The 16,251-nt window shown below is 37.5% G+C and overlaps 3 protein-coding genes across 6 annotated transcripts in view; 2 read left to right on the top strand and 1 right to left on the bottom strand.

Moving 5' to 3' along the window:
- The first annotated feature begins 313 nt into the window (after nucleotides 1-313).
- On the top strand, nucleotides 314-9,259 carry coasy (CoA synthase). The gene is made up of 10 exons (XM_084102021.1): nucleotides 314-489; nucleotides 1,120-1,834; nucleotides 3,512-3,726; nucleotides 4,520-4,651; nucleotides 5,990-6,179; nucleotides 6,869-6,933; nucleotides 7,028-7,112; nucleotides 7,217-7,314; nucleotides 8,143-8,289; nucleotides 8,369-9,259. Exons 2-10 carry the CDS (start codon nucleotides 1,156-1,158, stop codon nucleotides 8,438-8,440), a joined length of 1,683 nt encoding a protein of 560 aa, XP_083958147.1. The 5' UTR covers nucleotides 314-489; nucleotides 1,120-1,155; the 3' UTR covers nucleotides 8,441-9,259.
- Nucleotides 8,955-16,251, bottom strand: part of LOC311074972 (myosin light chain kinase, smooth muscle-like) — a 19,966-nt gene continuing 12,669 nt past the window's right edge. The window contains exons 11-16 of the mRNA XM_084102020.1: nucleotides 11,429-11,552; nucleotides 11,173-11,325; nucleotides 10,908-11,037; nucleotides 10,686-10,770; nucleotides 10,384-10,524; nucleotides 8,955-9,609 (exon numbers count right to left, since the gene is read on the bottom strand). Coding sequence (XP_083958146.1) covers nucleotides 9,404-9,609; nucleotides 10,384-10,524; nucleotides 10,686-10,770; nucleotides 10,908-11,037; nucleotides 11,173-11,325; nucleotides 11,429-11,552 — 839 coding nt within the window. The 3' untranslated portion in view covers nucleotides 8,955-9,403. The remainder of the gene's footprint in view (nucleotides 9,610-10,383; nucleotides 10,525-10,685; nucleotides 10,771-10,907; nucleotides 11,038-11,172; nucleotides 11,326-11,428; nucleotides 11,553-16,251) is intronic.
- The window catches only part of LOC311074974 (uncharacterized protein), a 4,814-nt gene continuing 1,267 nt past the window's right edge, over nucleotides 12,705-16,251 (top strand). The window contains exons 1-3 of one of the 4 annotated variants that reach the window (XM_084102023.1): nucleotides 12,705-13,372; nucleotides 15,644-15,737; nucleotides 15,921-16,181. In XM_084102023.1, the coding sequence (XP_083958149.1) occupies nucleotides 13,170-13,372; nucleotides 15,644-15,737; nucleotides 15,921-16,181 (558 nt within the window). In that variant the 5' untranslated portion in view covers nucleotides 12,705-13,169. Of the gene's footprint in view, nucleotides 13,373-14,496; nucleotides 14,804-15,127; nucleotides 15,464-15,643; nucleotides 15,738-15,892; nucleotides 16,182-16,251 lie in introns of those variants that run through there. The other 3 variants (XM_084102025.1, XM_084102024.1, XM_084102022.1) reach the window with 3 other exon arrangements.

The following is a 16,251-nucleotide window of genomic DNA, read 5'->3' as shown; positions in this document are numbered from 1 at the left end:
TGATCTAAGACCTGTCTGTGAAACCAGGCCATTGTCTTTCTAGCCTTGTTAAGGTGAAGTGTGAAAATATTTATACGAATTTCTGAATAATTATCCTCACTAGAACTTGATCTGAAAAGTGTTATTATTTCAGAAATAACATTTTATGCTGATAAAAAATAATAATTTGTCTAAATAATTTGAAATGACAAGAAGAGAAATGTTCATATTTGGTGACAAATTAGTTCGTAAGCATTGAGGGACTTGAAAGCCTTTATAAACTACATTTCCCATGATTCATTAGGGCAGGAACTCTCTCTGGTAGCCAATCAGCAGTCAGTATTCCAGCACATGGCCGTCTAGGTCAACTGGACTTGAGTTCGCTCTCCTCAGCAAAACATTAGTGTTTTATATGGTCATTATGACGAAGGCTGATATTAGACAGTTGTCTTCTGCAATATTATTCCGCATTTAGCATTTCCCAACTCCCTAATTGGAAGAATATACAAGGTAGGTTTTGCTGAAGAAGTCTGGTGTTACTGTGTGTTTTTCCGGATCAGCTGTGTTGTTTTTGCACTAACCTGGAATAATTCATCGATATGAAATGTAAGAGCTCAGCAATTTTTCAATATATGTTGCTTTAAATTAATAAACGATTCGGTAAATTAGTTATTGAAGGTATTTACGTATGTGTATGAAATTTCCACTATTCTGTTCTTTTCTTGTTTTAGTCTAAATATTAGTCATTTTTTTTATTGAATTTTATCAAATGATCCAAGACTAAGAGCAATATTTCTATTCTATTCTAATTATTATGGTAATTTTTTTAATCATGTTTGATTGAATTCATTTAAAATTGCACGATTCTATTTTATTTTTAATTTATATAAGTTAGCTCCTTTTCAGAGAATAAATGCGCTTTACAATAGTAGTAACGTTACAATACATAGACAATGAACAGTTGTAGGCAAAAACAAAAGATGATAACATTTAATAGATAAAAACATAATCATTTATTTGTGGTATTTATTAGTTGCAAAGTGAGTATGTAAGATATGCATTTTCATATGTATCTATAGAAATGCATAAAACAGCACATGATCACTGTGAAATGTGTTATATCTGTATTATATCTTCCAGCATCTCAGACCAGAAAGTCACCATCAGCTGTCAATCATGTCCATGTTCAGCACCGGTATCCTGGTCCTTACGTCTCCACTACACGTTCTTCCTCTCCGCATAGCGCCTGTACTCACGTCTGCCGCTCAGGTGGTTGAGCGCACGCTTTATGTCCATCTCCACCCCGGCCTGAACCTGGGCACAGGTGGGCAGGTGCGGCCCGTCTACATTCCACCCTTAGGTGATCTTTGCACTCTCATCTCCCGCCTTTACAGCAACGCAGCTGACATTTGCGCACACCTTGACGTCAGGGTCCTGCTCACTAATGTCCGTGGCCAACCGGCACCACTGAGCGGAAACAACGGCCCGTTTCCCACCCCACAGACGCTGTCCCACTCGCCAGAGGTAGTGCTGACAGACTTCCCCATCCAGGATTCAGGCCAGTCCTCGCTGGTCACCCAGTGCTTGCAGAAGTACACAGGTCACTGCTACGTCTGCACCTCGAGTCTCTCATCTGTGCTTCTGTACCCGCGACTAAAAGAGGTTAGCGGTGAGGAAGATGATGATAGAGGAGGAAGAGGTGCAGAGTTAAAACCCTTAGAGACGTTCAGTGATGTGGTTGTTGGAGGCACTTTTGACCGTCTACATGGCGCCCATAAGACCCTGCTGAATATTTCCTGTCTGCTGGCTAACAGACGTTTCGTCATTGGTGTGTGTGACCAGGAACTGCTAAAAAGTAAGTGGAGACCCTCTAGAAAGCTTTACAAGTTTGTTGGATGAATAACTAGTCTAATAAAATGTTTATTGTGTTCTGTAGAGCTGCTTATACACTGTTATATATAAAGGTTCTGTATTGGCATTGATGGTTCCATGAAGAACCTTTAACATCCATAGAACTTTTCCATTGCACTAAATGTCTTTATAGTGGAAAAAGGTTCTTTAGATTATTAAAATGTTGTTCACACTTAGAATTTTTTATTTTATTTTAAGAACTGTTCACTGAAAGGTTCGTTGGGGAACCAAAAATGGTTCTTTAAACGTTTTTGGCTTTTAGTATGAATATGTTCGCCTTACTGTTATACTGCTATAATCTAGTGTGCTCCAAAACAATGACTAAATTTGGATTTATAAGCATTCAAAACTTACAGTCTCTCTTCTGTCAATATGGATCAATGATTTTGATGACATCACTCTGCACTTCAACTTCTCATCAGCTTTTCTGTCCAATCAAACGCTCTCTAGAATCTGAAGCTCCGCCCCCTACATTATAAATACCCGCTGAAGATGCGGCTGAAATCAGCCACTTGTTCACTCATTTACTCTTTTCTACATGGTGAGTGACACATAGTGCATATAGGGAACGATTCAGGCAGTGTAAATATACTTTCTATTGGGGCGAATGAAGTCTGGTTTCATGTTAGTGTCACGTGAACGGTCCAGAGACACGACATCACAGAGCGGATCATATGATCAAGTCGGCGCAGACAAAACAAACAAGTAAATCATTTGAATTCTACTCAGAATGCTGTATATTAAAGCGAAATGGAAGAGATTAGGAGGAGAAACGGTTAGAGATTAGGAGGAAACTGCGGCTTTACCGAGCTCAACGGCTCTGGCCGAGCTGTGATATAAAAGAAACGCTACTGGCTATTTTTAAAAAGGGGAGGAGCTGTTTGATATGTCCCGCCCTGTCTTCCTATTTCAGTGGAAATTACATCAACACATTGAATAATGCTGCGCATTTCAAGGCACTTCAGTGGGACTTTAGGTGTGGCGCTGAATTGAACTCATTTCATAATTGATGAACTTTACACAGTTATTGAACTGAACTGAATCAACACTGAACTGACTTTATCTGAATGACACTCTTGTCTTTTTAGAACTGCAGAATTTGTCCCATATTTGATTGTTTGCATCATTGATTCTGTAATTTCCCTGTTTATGATTGTGAAGCTGCTTTGAAACTGAATCTGTATTGTGTTCTTCTGAGCCAAGCCCAAAAAGCTTTTAATTATCTTAACCACAAATGATTGGTCAGGAAATTAGCTAAATTTAAGCAAATGCACTAATTAAAAAGTCATTGCTCTCTTAGAATTGTTTTTGGCAGAATATGGCTAAAGGCTATTATGTGTTTAGTTACTTTATCTACAGTATTTGTGCAATTCTTGCTAATTTCCTGACCTGTGATTTGTGATTAAAATGGTTTAAACCCTTAAAAGAACACTAAATATTTTGCCAATTTTTTTTTTTGCCCAGGAGGGTGTATAAATAAATGTGACTTGACTTGACTAGAGTTCGAGACGTTTTGCCACCAGCTGATAAACCACTTGGAACTGTGGCGAAACAGTTTGAACCACAAAAAAAAACGTCTAATCTTGTATATTTATTCTTATTTTCTGACTCTAATGTGTAGATAAGGTCTTGAAGGAGTTGATAGAGCCATACGATCGGCGCGTCCAGAAGCTCCAGGACTTTTTGAACGACGTCAAACCATCGCTCAAGTATGAAATCGTTCCTCTCTCGGACCCCTTCGGCCCCTCTATAACCGACCCTGAGCTGCAGTGCATTGTGGTCAGCGAGGAGACGAGGAAAGGGGGTGAAGCTGTCAACAGGAGGCGTGTGGAAAATGTGAGAACGTTGGTTGTTTTCTGCTACCTATAAAAAATATTTTGTCGTTATACCAGAAAACCACAATCGTGACCTCAAATGTATTTGGACACTTAAAAATAAATCAATTCCATTATGTTATTTAGATAATAAAACATATATACGCTATGGTTCAAAGTTTTGGGGTTAGTTAGATTTTTTTATGAAGGAAAATAATACAATCTAAATTGACAGTAAACCCATTTATAATGTTATAAACGATTTCTATTTTCAATAAATGCTGTTCGTTTGCACTTTATTTATCAAAGAATATCAAAGAACTTCTTGATCTGCAAATCAGCATATTAGGATGATTTCTGAAGGATCATGTGACACTGAAGACTGGAGTAATGATGCTGAAAATTCAGCTTTAATCACAGGAATAAATTATATTTTAAAATATATTCAAATAGAAAACAGTCATTTCAAATTTTATATATTTCACAATTTGTATTGTATTTTTGTTCAAATAAATGCAGCCTTGGTGAGCAGAAGAGACTTTTAAAAAATCTTACAGACCCCAAACTTTTGTACAATAGTGTTTTATATAATATTAAGAACATTATAATGCTTATAAATGAAAGTATTTTGCTCTGGAAGTTTGATGTGTATTTGTTGTCACCACTCACATGTTGAATCCTCAGTAAGTCATAAACTAGACGTTTGTGATCTTTGAACTTACTATGTTGACCACAGTGCATTTGGACTTTGCTGTTGTCTGCTTTTGGTCATTTATTTGTTTACAGTGTGAGATTAAGTGTTGGTGTCTGTGCAGGGATTGGCCGAACTGGTTCTGTACGAGATCCAGCTGTTGAAAGACGCCCATCACGCTGACATCGAGGAGGAGAAGATCAGCTCTTCCAGCCTGAGAACACGATTGCTGGGAACGCTGCTCAAACCTCCATCTGTATGAACATCCCGGTCACTCGTTAATACTTCATTCATATTCACTAGTACTTAAAAAATTCACAATCACATAATGTTCTTTATCTGTACATCCATCTATCATTATTAGTCAATAACTGTCCATCCTTTGAACTATAGCATGTATTATTGGAAAAGGTGTGTGTGCATGAGGAGTGAATAGTGTGTTCCTCGTCAGGATGAATGGTTACATAGGAGACCTATCAGGTGGTTTCGTGTCCCTGAGATGTTTTTTCAGTCCAGGATTATGGACATAAAGCTTGTTTAGCAGAAAGAGTGACAGACCGTATTCTGTCTCCTCTGTATCACTGGGTCTCCAGACATTAATTTAAAGAGTCATGGCACTGTGACTGCTGGTGTAATTTAATGAGGGATATTCAGTCATGTGGATCTTGTTGATCATGTGATGACTGATTTGGCTCAGATGCTACTGCTATTTCTTTTGCCTTCCCTTTTGAGATTATATATTTACTCATATAATAGTTCAAATATTTCAGGTCGGAGAGATATTAAAATGTTTTCAAATGCTTATTGCATTTATTTGATCAAAAATACAGAAAAACAGTAATATTATTACAATTTAGAATATTATTTGTATTTTAAAATGTAATTTATTCCTGTGATCAAAGCTGAATTTTCAGCATCATTACTCCAGTCTTTTGTCACATGATCCTTCGGAAATCATTCTAATATGACGATTTGCTGCTCAAGAAACATTTCTGATTATTATTATTATCAGTGTTGAAAACAGTTGTGCTGCTTCATATTTTTGTGGAAACCGTGATACTGTTTTGTCAGGTTATTTTGTTAAATAGAAACTCAAAAGAACAGCGTCTATTTGAAATAGAAATCTTTTTCTATTATTATAAATGTCTTTACTCTCACTTTTGATCTATTTAATGCATCCTTGCTGGATAAAAGTATAAATTTCTTTAAAAAATTCCTAACCCCAAACTTTTCGACGATAGTGTGCATATGTTCATATGTATGCTTATGTTGTAATGTGAATTTGAGCAATTATTCATGTAACCTTTTTAAAGATCAAATATTTGAAAAACTAAATGGGTTCCTTTAGATAACTATAGTGTTATTGGTTTAGTATTAATATTTGTTTAACTTTTTGTCATGTAACATTTAAAATATAAAAAAAAATGGTAATTTGATCAAATGTGATGTGATATATTTTAGCATTTAAATTAGCGTTAACATTTTTAATTCTGGGTCTAGTTTCAAAAAAGATTCAATGAATTGTTTATTACTTTGATTTTATCCTCATAGTTCTTGTAGATCTTGGTTTGATTTCCTGTTCTTGTGTTTGCAGCCGCAGCCGGATCTGTCTCTGGACCCGTATGTGATCGGTCTGACGGGCGGCAGCGGGTCGGGCAAGAGCTCAATAGCACACAGACTGGAGGGTCTCGGTGCCGTGCGGATCGACTGCGATCAGCTCGGTCATGAGGTGTACCTGCCGGGAACATCTGCGTATCAGAAGGTCATCCAGGAGTTCGGTCCAGGTAGGGAGAGGAGACGTCGAAATACCTAAAAGAAATGAGTTCACTTCACTCATATATTACTGAATGTTCATTGTACTTATAGGAAAAAAAGGTAACGTGAACTCAACTGAATAAGCTGAATGAGTTGCAGTAGATTTCAAGTTCCCAGCATGCTTTGCGTCAGACTGTATAAGGAGAATAACACTGTAAAAAAAGATATATAATGAGTAAGTCATAGCAACATATGTTTTCCCATTACTTTAACTCATTGAAATAATTTCAACATCATTTTCTAAGTCATACAGGATTTAACTTGGCAATTAAAAAAAAAAATAGTTGAAATTACTTGTACAGCCAATTTTATATTTAAAATTTAAGGCAGCAACTGAACTTTAATTGGGGACATTTTGTGCCGTGAAATGTTTGAAAACAAACAAATGTTTGAGTTAATAGTATGCTTATGCAATCAAATTGTATGAGTTTGATCAGTGTTTCAATTAAATTGCAATTAACATGTAATACAAAATCAAAATGTAAAGTTCTACTCGTTTAACTTGAAAGAATTTGATATAGAAAAAAAATACTAATGCCAACATATTGGGGTTTATAGTATGATGAATCTCAGTTTGTACTGGCCTTCTGCAGATTTTCCCTCACAGAAAACGTGAAAAATGTCAGTTAATCAATGTTTTGTTTCTCTTTGCCATCAGATATTGTTAATGAGGATAAGACCATTAACAGACGAGTACTGGGGGGAAAAGTGTTTGGTAACCAGGTAATTTAACTGCTGATTAATATAACTGAATTCAGAACTTGTAGTTTTCATTCTGTTCATATTGTGTTTGTGTGTTTCTGCATGTGTTTTCCAGGAGCGTCTGAAAGCTCTGACGGATATCGTGTGGCCTGAGATTGCTCTGCTGGTGAAGAAAAGAATTAAACAAGCAAAAGAACAGGGTGAAGCATTTTATCTCTCATCTACTTCAGTCAGAATTGTTCTGTTTTAAATTGTACATCTTTTCTGGGTGAGTGTGATTAATTCTCCCTCTTCCTGGTTTCAGGTAAGCGTGTTTGCGTGGTGGATGCGGCTGTGTTGCTCGAGGCGGGATGGACATATTTGGTGCATGAGGTTTGGGTGGCCACCATCCCAGAGGAAGAGGTACTAAAATGGTTATATAGCCAGACTGATTTTTATTTTATTTTAAATATTGTAAAGTTGAAAAGACTGAGACCACTTTCTGGGATTCAAAATCAGTTTTACACCTGGAAAAAACACAATGTTTTGAAAAATTTAAAACAAAGAAGCAGGCAAGCCACCTGAAATATTAAAATATTTTAGATTGTGCACTGTTTGGTAAGATTTTTCTTGTGTTTTTGAAAGAAGTCTCTTCTGCTCACCAAGGTTGCATTTATTTGATCAAAAATAAAATGAAATCAGTAATATTGTAAAATATTTTTACAACTCAAAATAACTGTTTTCCATTGTAATATGAATTTTCAGCATCATTACTCTTCATTAGTCTTCAGTGTCACATGATCCTTCACAAATCATTATAATATGCTGATTTGCTGCTTAAGAAACATTTATCATTTGAAATCACGTTTTGAAAAAGTTGTTCATGTAGATGGTGATACATTTTTTTTTTTAAGGATTCTTTAATGGACATAGTTTAATGGACATAATTTTTTGTATAACTAAAAATGTCCATTTAATCAATTTAATGCATCCTTGCTTAATAAAAAATTGCTGACCCCAAATTTTTGTGCTAGTGGCATTGATCACGTGACTCTTTGTACATTTTATTATGCTGATAATAAAGTTATTTTTGCTAAATATCACAGACTTTTGCATCCCACAGTGTGTATGTATATATATATATATAGTCCACCAGGACCAAATACCAGTGACATGCTAAAACTATTCAGAGTTGTCATGCTTGAAATAACAATATTGGGATTCTAGATGTGTTAACACTCTCTGTCTCAGGCAGTGAAGCGTATAGTCCAGCGTGACGGTGTGAAGGAGGAAGACGCCTTGAGGAGACTGAAGAGTCAGTGGCCGAATGCTAAGCTGATAGAGCATGCTAACGTAGTGCTGTGCACACTGTGGGAACCTGACGTTACTCAGAGACAGGTATACGCCAAACACAATGGATGTGCTTTATTAACCTCAAAACATGCAGCTGATCAATAATGCATGCGTGTCTCCCTAGGTAATGAAAGCCTGGAGTCTTTTACAGCATCGGATTCAAAAGAGGCAAGAGACAACCAGATCTTCACTCTGAGTGCTTGACAGACTTCTCTGTTAAAGCATAACCAGATCTCAACACTTTCAGAATTTTGTGAAATATTAAGTTTTTCTTAGTTGATCATTTCAGTAGCATAAACCTGTTCTTTTAATCATTGATCTTGTTGCATCAAAAGCCTGCATTCTTCTTAAACACATGAGCCAGTATCAGTTATAGCTCTTTTGATGATCATGAGCTCTTTTGCAGACAGTTTACCAATTATTCTTGTGCCTATTGTCAGTTTATATTTAGTTTTCACCTTCTCATTTTACTTTTAAAGTTATTTTCACTGAAAAAGGCTTTGACATGATTGGTGTAGATGATATATGAAGATGGTTTTTAATCTATATTGTGCCTCCTGAAAACCAAAGTTAAAAATGAATGTCAGATTAACCCACAATAGACAACTCTGTGATTCAAAGCAAAATAAGTTGATTTTTGATATAACAGCGAACAATTCTCAATATGAATATAGTTTTAAACTAGCCATTAAAAATAAAACGGTTACCTTAATTTCATAAAACTTTAATGCATTTATTCTGCATATATACACAAGCATGTACAACAAATGTAACTTTAAAATGTCTCTCTGTATTAAATACCATGTCCAACTTCTGTAGATAAACAATGCTCAAACTAGCAAATATCTAACTATTTCACACCAAGGAAAAGTGACTGAACTATAAGGGATATGAATAATGATGTGTGGTAAAACTGACTGAAAAGTGACAGTGAACTATAATAAGGGATATGAATAAGGGTGTGTGGTTAAAAAAAAAAAAAAAAAAAAAAAAAAAAAAAAAAACAAATCAGAAATTGTGAATTACAACAGCATCTAGTGATGTCAGACATGAGATAAAATGGTTTTAAAGTGCTTTTGTTCCAACAAATTTTGCACATGGTTCCTAACATTCTCTCAGGTGTGTCCCACTTCAGAAATCCACTTCATAGGTTCACGTTCTAGAGTCGCACAGAGAGTCTGGCTGAACACAGCGCCTGTCCTAGGCTGTTGGATGCACAGCATTTGTAGATCCCAGAATCCCCTGGTTGTACGTGATCAAGGGTGAGCGTGCAAATGCCGTTATTGTCATAATTCATCTGAACTCGTCCGGACTTCTCCAGCGGCGCCCCATCAAACAGCCAGATCACTTCAGGGTCCGGATATCCTGCGAAAACAGAAACATTCCAGGAATTATGATCCAATAAAAACCTTAACGAACCCTGAAACATGAAATAAGTCCGAAAAAATCTAATGTTTTTAAATTATTGAATCTTTAGACAATCTAAAAATATTTCATATGCATTAAAGTATCATGATACATATGGATGGCTAATATAGGAGTACGATATAATATGGAACTCATACTTGCCTCAATTTTATTCATATGCCCAAACTGAGCAATTTGTATGCAATTTGGTGCAGTTGCTGATATTTGTCCATAAATTCTGATATCTTGTAATCTATGAGCACTTATAAAGAGTATAGCAGACTACTTTCAGTATTAATGAGAGAAAGAGTGACAACTGATTTTATATGCACTTTATATATTAGTATATTATATTTAAATGCTTCGTTTTATGATAAAAGCTCTTGTTGGGGGCAAAACAGTATATAAAAAAAAGAAAAGATGTACAAATCAATTAAACTTGCTTCTGTCCAGTGTGTTCATCTCGAAATCTTACTAAAAATATAAGGGTTACAATTCTGCCAATTAGTAAACATTTCACAAGACAGACACAAAAGTTGATCATTTCTCAGGCCTCTAAATGTGTGCATCAAATAAGATACAGTAGGCTTTATAGGGTTAACAGACTTCTACTGCAGATATTGAAGAGATGCTCATATGTTTGATGCATCAATTGTTTTAATTTTGTCCACAAAGTTTTACTAGTAAATGATTTTGCTAGTTAATGACGGCATCTGAAACACTGAACAGTACCATGTATTGTACAGGCCAGGCTGACTGTGGCTCCACGGCTCGCGGTTAGGTCACGCAGGACTTGGTGTAAACGTGGTTCACTCCACAGACGTTTTTCCAGTGACTCTACAGCTTGTTCAGCCTCTTTTCCCAGAGCTTGCTCTGAAATACAGTGACACGCAGGGACATCATGAGGACAAACCATTCATCCTCAGGTAGTTGCAGGTCAAGTCATTTTCGTGTCACTAGCCAAACCGAAAATAAATCGCAAAAGAAAGCTTCCTGAACGCCACATTAGTTGCAGATATTCACATGCATCTTACCATCTAGAGAATTGGGAGAACGTGCGCCATCAGATTTGCTGCCTCGAGCCATCCTCTTTAGTGCAAGAAGGGCTTTACCGGTTTTCTGCAAGACAGAAACGATTCGCAGTTTAGCAAAGAGGTAAAGAGTAGTATTGATGACCACATGAACAAAGTGATGATAGCCATCAGGGAGTTTTATACCAAAACAACTGCAAGTGAATAACCTCCTGATTTTCATACCTTCCATTTCTTTCGGGCCAGGTATCTTCTCATCTTGTCTTTGTTAAGGGATTTAGTTGATCTTGAGTTTGGGTCGTCAAATAAGGCTATCCAGGGATGAGCTAAAGCCTTCTCACAGGACAGTCTTGTTCTAGGAGTGTAAATTGAAATTAAACACTGCATACTACCTTAAAACATGTGACTTAGACCACTTCCATTTTGAATGTTGACTGAAAATGGGCAATTAGATAAAGGTAAGATTAAAGCAAAACAGTCCATCATTCACCTCATATCCTTCATCAGTAGGCCACTGATCAAATCCTTGGCCTCATCCGTGATATCATCAAAACCCTCAGGCTCAAACTCCCATTGTGCTGCAGTAACCAGAGCCAAGGTTTCCGCATCACTGTTTCCCTGGAATGGAGACTCGCCACTCAGTCTAGAAAAGCATGGAAATGGAAGCATTACAGAAACCAAAAATGCACATATTAGTCAAAAATGTTCCAGTGGTAGTCATAAATGGCTCCATTTGTAGTCCTTACAGAATATAGCAGATGACGCCGATGCTCCACAAGTCCGTGACCAGATCTACAGGTTCATAATTGATGACCTCTGGGGCCACAAACTCTGGAGTCCCATGAGACACCATCAGCTTTTTCCCAGGCTCTGCAAGGGCCCAAAAATGTTATATTTTTATTATAATACAAAGTAACTCCCACATGGCCTTTTTAAGTGTTAAAGGAGAACTCCGGTCAACTTTAACATTGAGCTCATTTTTTTGTACATTTGGAGTGCTGTCAATACAGAGAACAACGACAAAAATCGGTGTTGCCTACACCGTGTTATCCTCTTTTTAAAATTTGCACCCTGTTGACTTCAATAGGGCAAGTGCTAAACCTGCTTTTAGCCTCTTAACATCCTTGATGTGTCATTAAAAGTGCACAGCAAATGTGAGTGATTCCTTCAGCGTGAACACGTGTGACTTTGATTGCAGTAGATGTGAAAGATATCAATAAAAGTGATGTTTATTCCATAGTAAGTCCATAGAAGTCCATAGTAATCGATTGTCGAGTTCACGCGCGTGATCATAGGTACTAAACCTATGCGCGTGAACTCGACAATCGATTACTATGGACTTCGACCGAAAACAGGATGTAAATACAGGTATGAGCGCTGGCTGAATAAACATCACTTTTATTGATATCTTTCACATCTACTGCAGTCAGAGTCACACGTGTTCACGCTGAAGGAATCACTCACATTGGCTGTGCACTTGTAATGACACATCAAGGATGTTAAGAGGCTAAAAGCAGGTTTAGCACTTGCCCTATTGAAGTCAACAGGCAGGGTGCAAATTTTAAAAAGAGGATAACACGGTGTAGGCAAAACCGATTTTTGTCGTTGTTCTCTGTATTGACAGCACTCCAAATGTACAAAAAAAAGAGCTCAATGTTAAAATTGACCGGAGTTCTCCTTTAAAGTAGTCCCATGTGATTTAGTCCATCCTATTCCAGTTTATAGTACTCTGTAAGTGTATTTAAGTACAAATTAACATGCTACCAGTCTAATTTGGCACAAAATATGCTAAAATTGCACGTTTGCATATCTGTCCTTGATAAATATTTCTTGAATAAAGGTGCAGTAAGCAAATTCTAGGCAGCGCTGTTGAAAATTGCAATTAACACCCAACCCAAACTAACAATTTTGTGAATATTTGTTAGATGTCTGTTCCGTATGTGTTGGGGGGGGGGGGGGGGAAGAAGTGTCTGTACATAGTCCTGACTGCACCATATCCACTCATGATGGAGGAGGAGTGATCAAACAGGACATATAGTAAAAGATATGGCCAAAGAAGAAAATGTCAGGGGAATATAATTTGAAAAATAATGTTACTATAAACCAAGACATCTAGGACCCGCGTTAATACTGGAAACGCTTCCACTTTTGGTTCCATGTTGATATCACATGACCAAACGCGTCTTGCTCATTGGCTGAAACATGTCTATGGTCAGATACCCTTTCCTTGAAGGAGACGTCAAACTCTTGTCAAAACGCCAACAACAGCTTATTTCTGTTGTTCTGGTAACCTATTTCTATGATAACGCCACGGGAAAGTAACAAAGACTATTTTAATTATGTAACTGGGTTTTTGTAGCCTTGTAAAACACTGCACTTCAAGAGAAGACGAACGTGTTGTAAAACAATCAAAAGTTGACAATCTCCACCTCACTAATCTCTCTGCCAAAGTCTTTTAACATTTAATGCGGTTCAGAGCATTAAATAATGGACCACGGTTATGCATTAGCCGCAGGGACATTACAAACTCTGTCGAGGAAGCGAAAGAGGTCAGATGAAAAGAGAGAAAGAGATAGACTGAGGCAGAAAAACAGAGTAAACATCGGCGCGGCCTATTCCAGGTGGAAAGCGCTGAAGGTGGAAAGGGGCATGAAGAATGACGCAGAAGTTGCTCGTTATCTGCTGGACAGGTAATGAATTACATTGTGTACACATTTGTTTTAAGTAATGAGTATCGTGTCATTAAATCTGTACTTGTGGGATCTAGTGTAATGCTGCGTCCACGCCGATAGCTGTCAGTGTGAAGACTTCAAGACTGTTGTCAAATCCGTCATTTTAACAAGGTGGAAAGATTTTATGACGGAGAAACCCCGGAGTAAAAATGCCCAAGTTGCTGCTTTTCTTTATAGGTCAGATTACTTGATTCTGAGTTCTGATTATGGGCAGTTTAAACAGTGTAATGTACATACAAATGTCATGCTTATCCATGTCAACAGATGGCAGTATTGGTTTGTGTATCTACATAAAGTGTAGAAGGAGAGCAGGGCATGTAACTACTGAATTTATTGCCTTAAATTAAATATTGGTATTTTTATAGATAGCTTGTTTTATTTAATGCCATGTCAGCATCTAAGGATATTTTCATGGCAAAAATACAATTACCATAAATACAATAAAACCAAGCAAACAATTCATATTATACAATTTATTTTTAAATTAACATACGAAAAAAAAATAATAATAATACAAAACCTTTTCAGGGATAATCTTACTAAATAAGTTCTTAAGTGAAATAACTTAAAAAGAGCATTCTACTTGTATTACAAACATTTTGTATTGGACTGTCCTGGGTAAGTTACTAGCGTGTACATTAAAATAAACTGTTTTTGACAAAGCAACATGTTTGCAGAATGGGAATGGGGTTTAAAGGGATAGTTTTAACCCAAAAGTTAAAATTCACTCATTCATCCTCATGCGTTTCCAAACCTTTGCGAGTTTCTCTCTTCTGCTGAAAACAATATTTTGAAGAATGTTGGTAACCAAACAGTTTACAGTAGCCATTGACTTCAATAGTAAGAAGAGAAAAAAAAATTATGCAAGTCAATAACTATTAAAGCTATACTGTGTAATTTTTTAAGTTGATTCTTAGCAACAACAACAAAAAAACACTTTCTTCTTTCAAAATGATGTGGTCATTCATGTTTAATTACTTCCACCAACTAATCAAGTATTCTCGTAAGCGTAGAATCTGCCATTCAGAATCAGAATACATACGAGCGAGTTGCGCCTCCATCTTGAAAATACAGTAGCCAAAGAGGGACATACCGGGAAATTCAAGCTTCGCCTTTCGCGCTTGGCGCCGTGACGAATGCGAGGGGGGAGATTACTCTCGACTGCCAGAGCAGATTTGAAAGCCTGTTGAAGATGGAGGATCACGTCTATTCTCGAGGACATGTAATAGAGTCGTCAAGAATGGGAAAGAGAGAATTAAAACGACAACGCGACAGGAAAATCAACAAGACCAAAGTCAATATTGGAGTGGCTTTTCCAAGATGGAAAGAGCTCATGAGGAGCAAGGATTTTAAAAGGGACGCCGAAGTTGCCTGCTATCTTCTCGACAGGTAATTCAGCCTATGTGTGTAAATTCTAAGTTTTATAGTTGCTTGGCTTAACTATAGCATGGTTGTGCTGTACACAACGCCAGAACGACGTCTAGGAATAACGTTAATCATAGACTGTAAAAAAAAAAAATAACACGGCCACCGTAGGAGTAAAAATACTTAAATATATTTTTAGTTCAACATAAGAAACTTAAAGGTTTTGGAACAACAAAAGGGTGAGTAAATACAAATAGTATAGACAAAAGAAAGATAGAAAATAGCCATTTTCATTTTGGGGTGAACTATCCCTGTAAGAGTGGTGGGTCTGGTGGTTTAGTACGAAACCGCGCGTTTACGTCACGTGTAAACACAGCGAAGAATGTCCAGCGCGGGCCGTGGAAGGGGAATAGATTGTAGCTCGCGAGTGGCTGCAATAAAATTCTTGTAACTTTGGAAATAGTCATCTGGATTGATTATGGATCGCTTGACCTATGAAGAAACACCCGTGGTCAAAGCAAAAGCGCCTCAACACGCAGAGAGGAAGAGAGAATGCGACAGAATCCGCAACAAAACTAGAATCAATATCGGCAGGGCTTTTGAGCGATGGCGACAGTTGCGCGAGTTGAAGGGGTTCAAGTCCGACCCAGAGCTGGCTTTTTTCTTGCTGGACACTGTGGACAGGTAAGGTTATGGGGGTGATTGTAAAAAAAAAAATCAATCCAATCAATCATTGGTTACATAGTGTAACGTTAGATTGGGGAGGTTTACTATTTGCGTCATTAAGGACTGCCAGCGTTACTCCAGTAACGTACAGAATTACCAAACGGCATGTTCATATTCTCTAATTTTTCGTTTATTAAGGGTGTGTGGTGAGCATCTTTCACAAGACCAATCCAGTGCATCTCAGAGAAAGAGAGGACGACCGCGGAAAGCAAGAGCTGCACCGCAAACTAAGGTATGGAAGAAAATAGTTAATTGCACAAGCACAGTCTGCCTAAAATACTTTAATGGTTATTTGCTACTGCTAAATACCAGTAGGTCTTGTCAGACTAGTAGACAAAGGAATTTGGTTTACACTGCATCTGATTCAACATAAGTTACTAATTTAAGACATGGATTGTCTTGGGATTCATCTCAGCCCAGTCCAGACCGCTACTCAACAGATCAATGTCATGCCAGTGAATACCCCCACTCAACAGACCACTCTCAGCCCAGTTCAGACCCCTACTCAACAGATCAATATCATGCCAGTGAATACCCCCACTCAACAGACCACTCTCAGCCCAGTTCAGACCGCCGGTCGGACTCCGAATCTCAGCCTAGTCCGGATCCCCAGCCCACAAACGTTGAGGTCCTTGGCATACGCTATGACCTTCCTTCCCATTGGCCATATAAACCGGTAAGTCCTACTTCAATACTAGTTTGGTTATCCCATTATTACAGTGTTTACAATCCAGCAGTTTTTTGTA

The sequence above is a fragment of the Abramis brama genome (assembly GCF_963993115.1).
Source record: "Abramis brama genome assembly, chromosome: 24".
NCBI lineage: Eukaryota > Metazoa > Chordata > Actinopteri > Cypriniformes > Leuciscidae > Abramis > Abramis brama.
The sequence above is the reverse complement of the archived record's forward strand: the minus strand, read 5'-3'. Positions and strand labels throughout refer to the sequence as shown.

Coding starts and splice junctions, on each gene's coding strand:
- coasy (XM_084102021.1), top strand. CDS start 1,156: ATGTCCATGTTCAGCACCGGTATCCTGGTCCTTACGTCTCCACTACAC. Junction 1,835..3,511: donor TGACCAGGAACTGCTAAAAA/GTAAGTGGAGAC, acceptor TCTAATGTGTAG/ATAAGGTCTTGAAGGAGTTG. Junction 3,727..4,519: donor ACAGGAGGCGTGTGGAAAAT/GTGAGAACGTTG, acceptor GTGTCTGTGCAG/GGATTGGCCGAACTGGTTCT.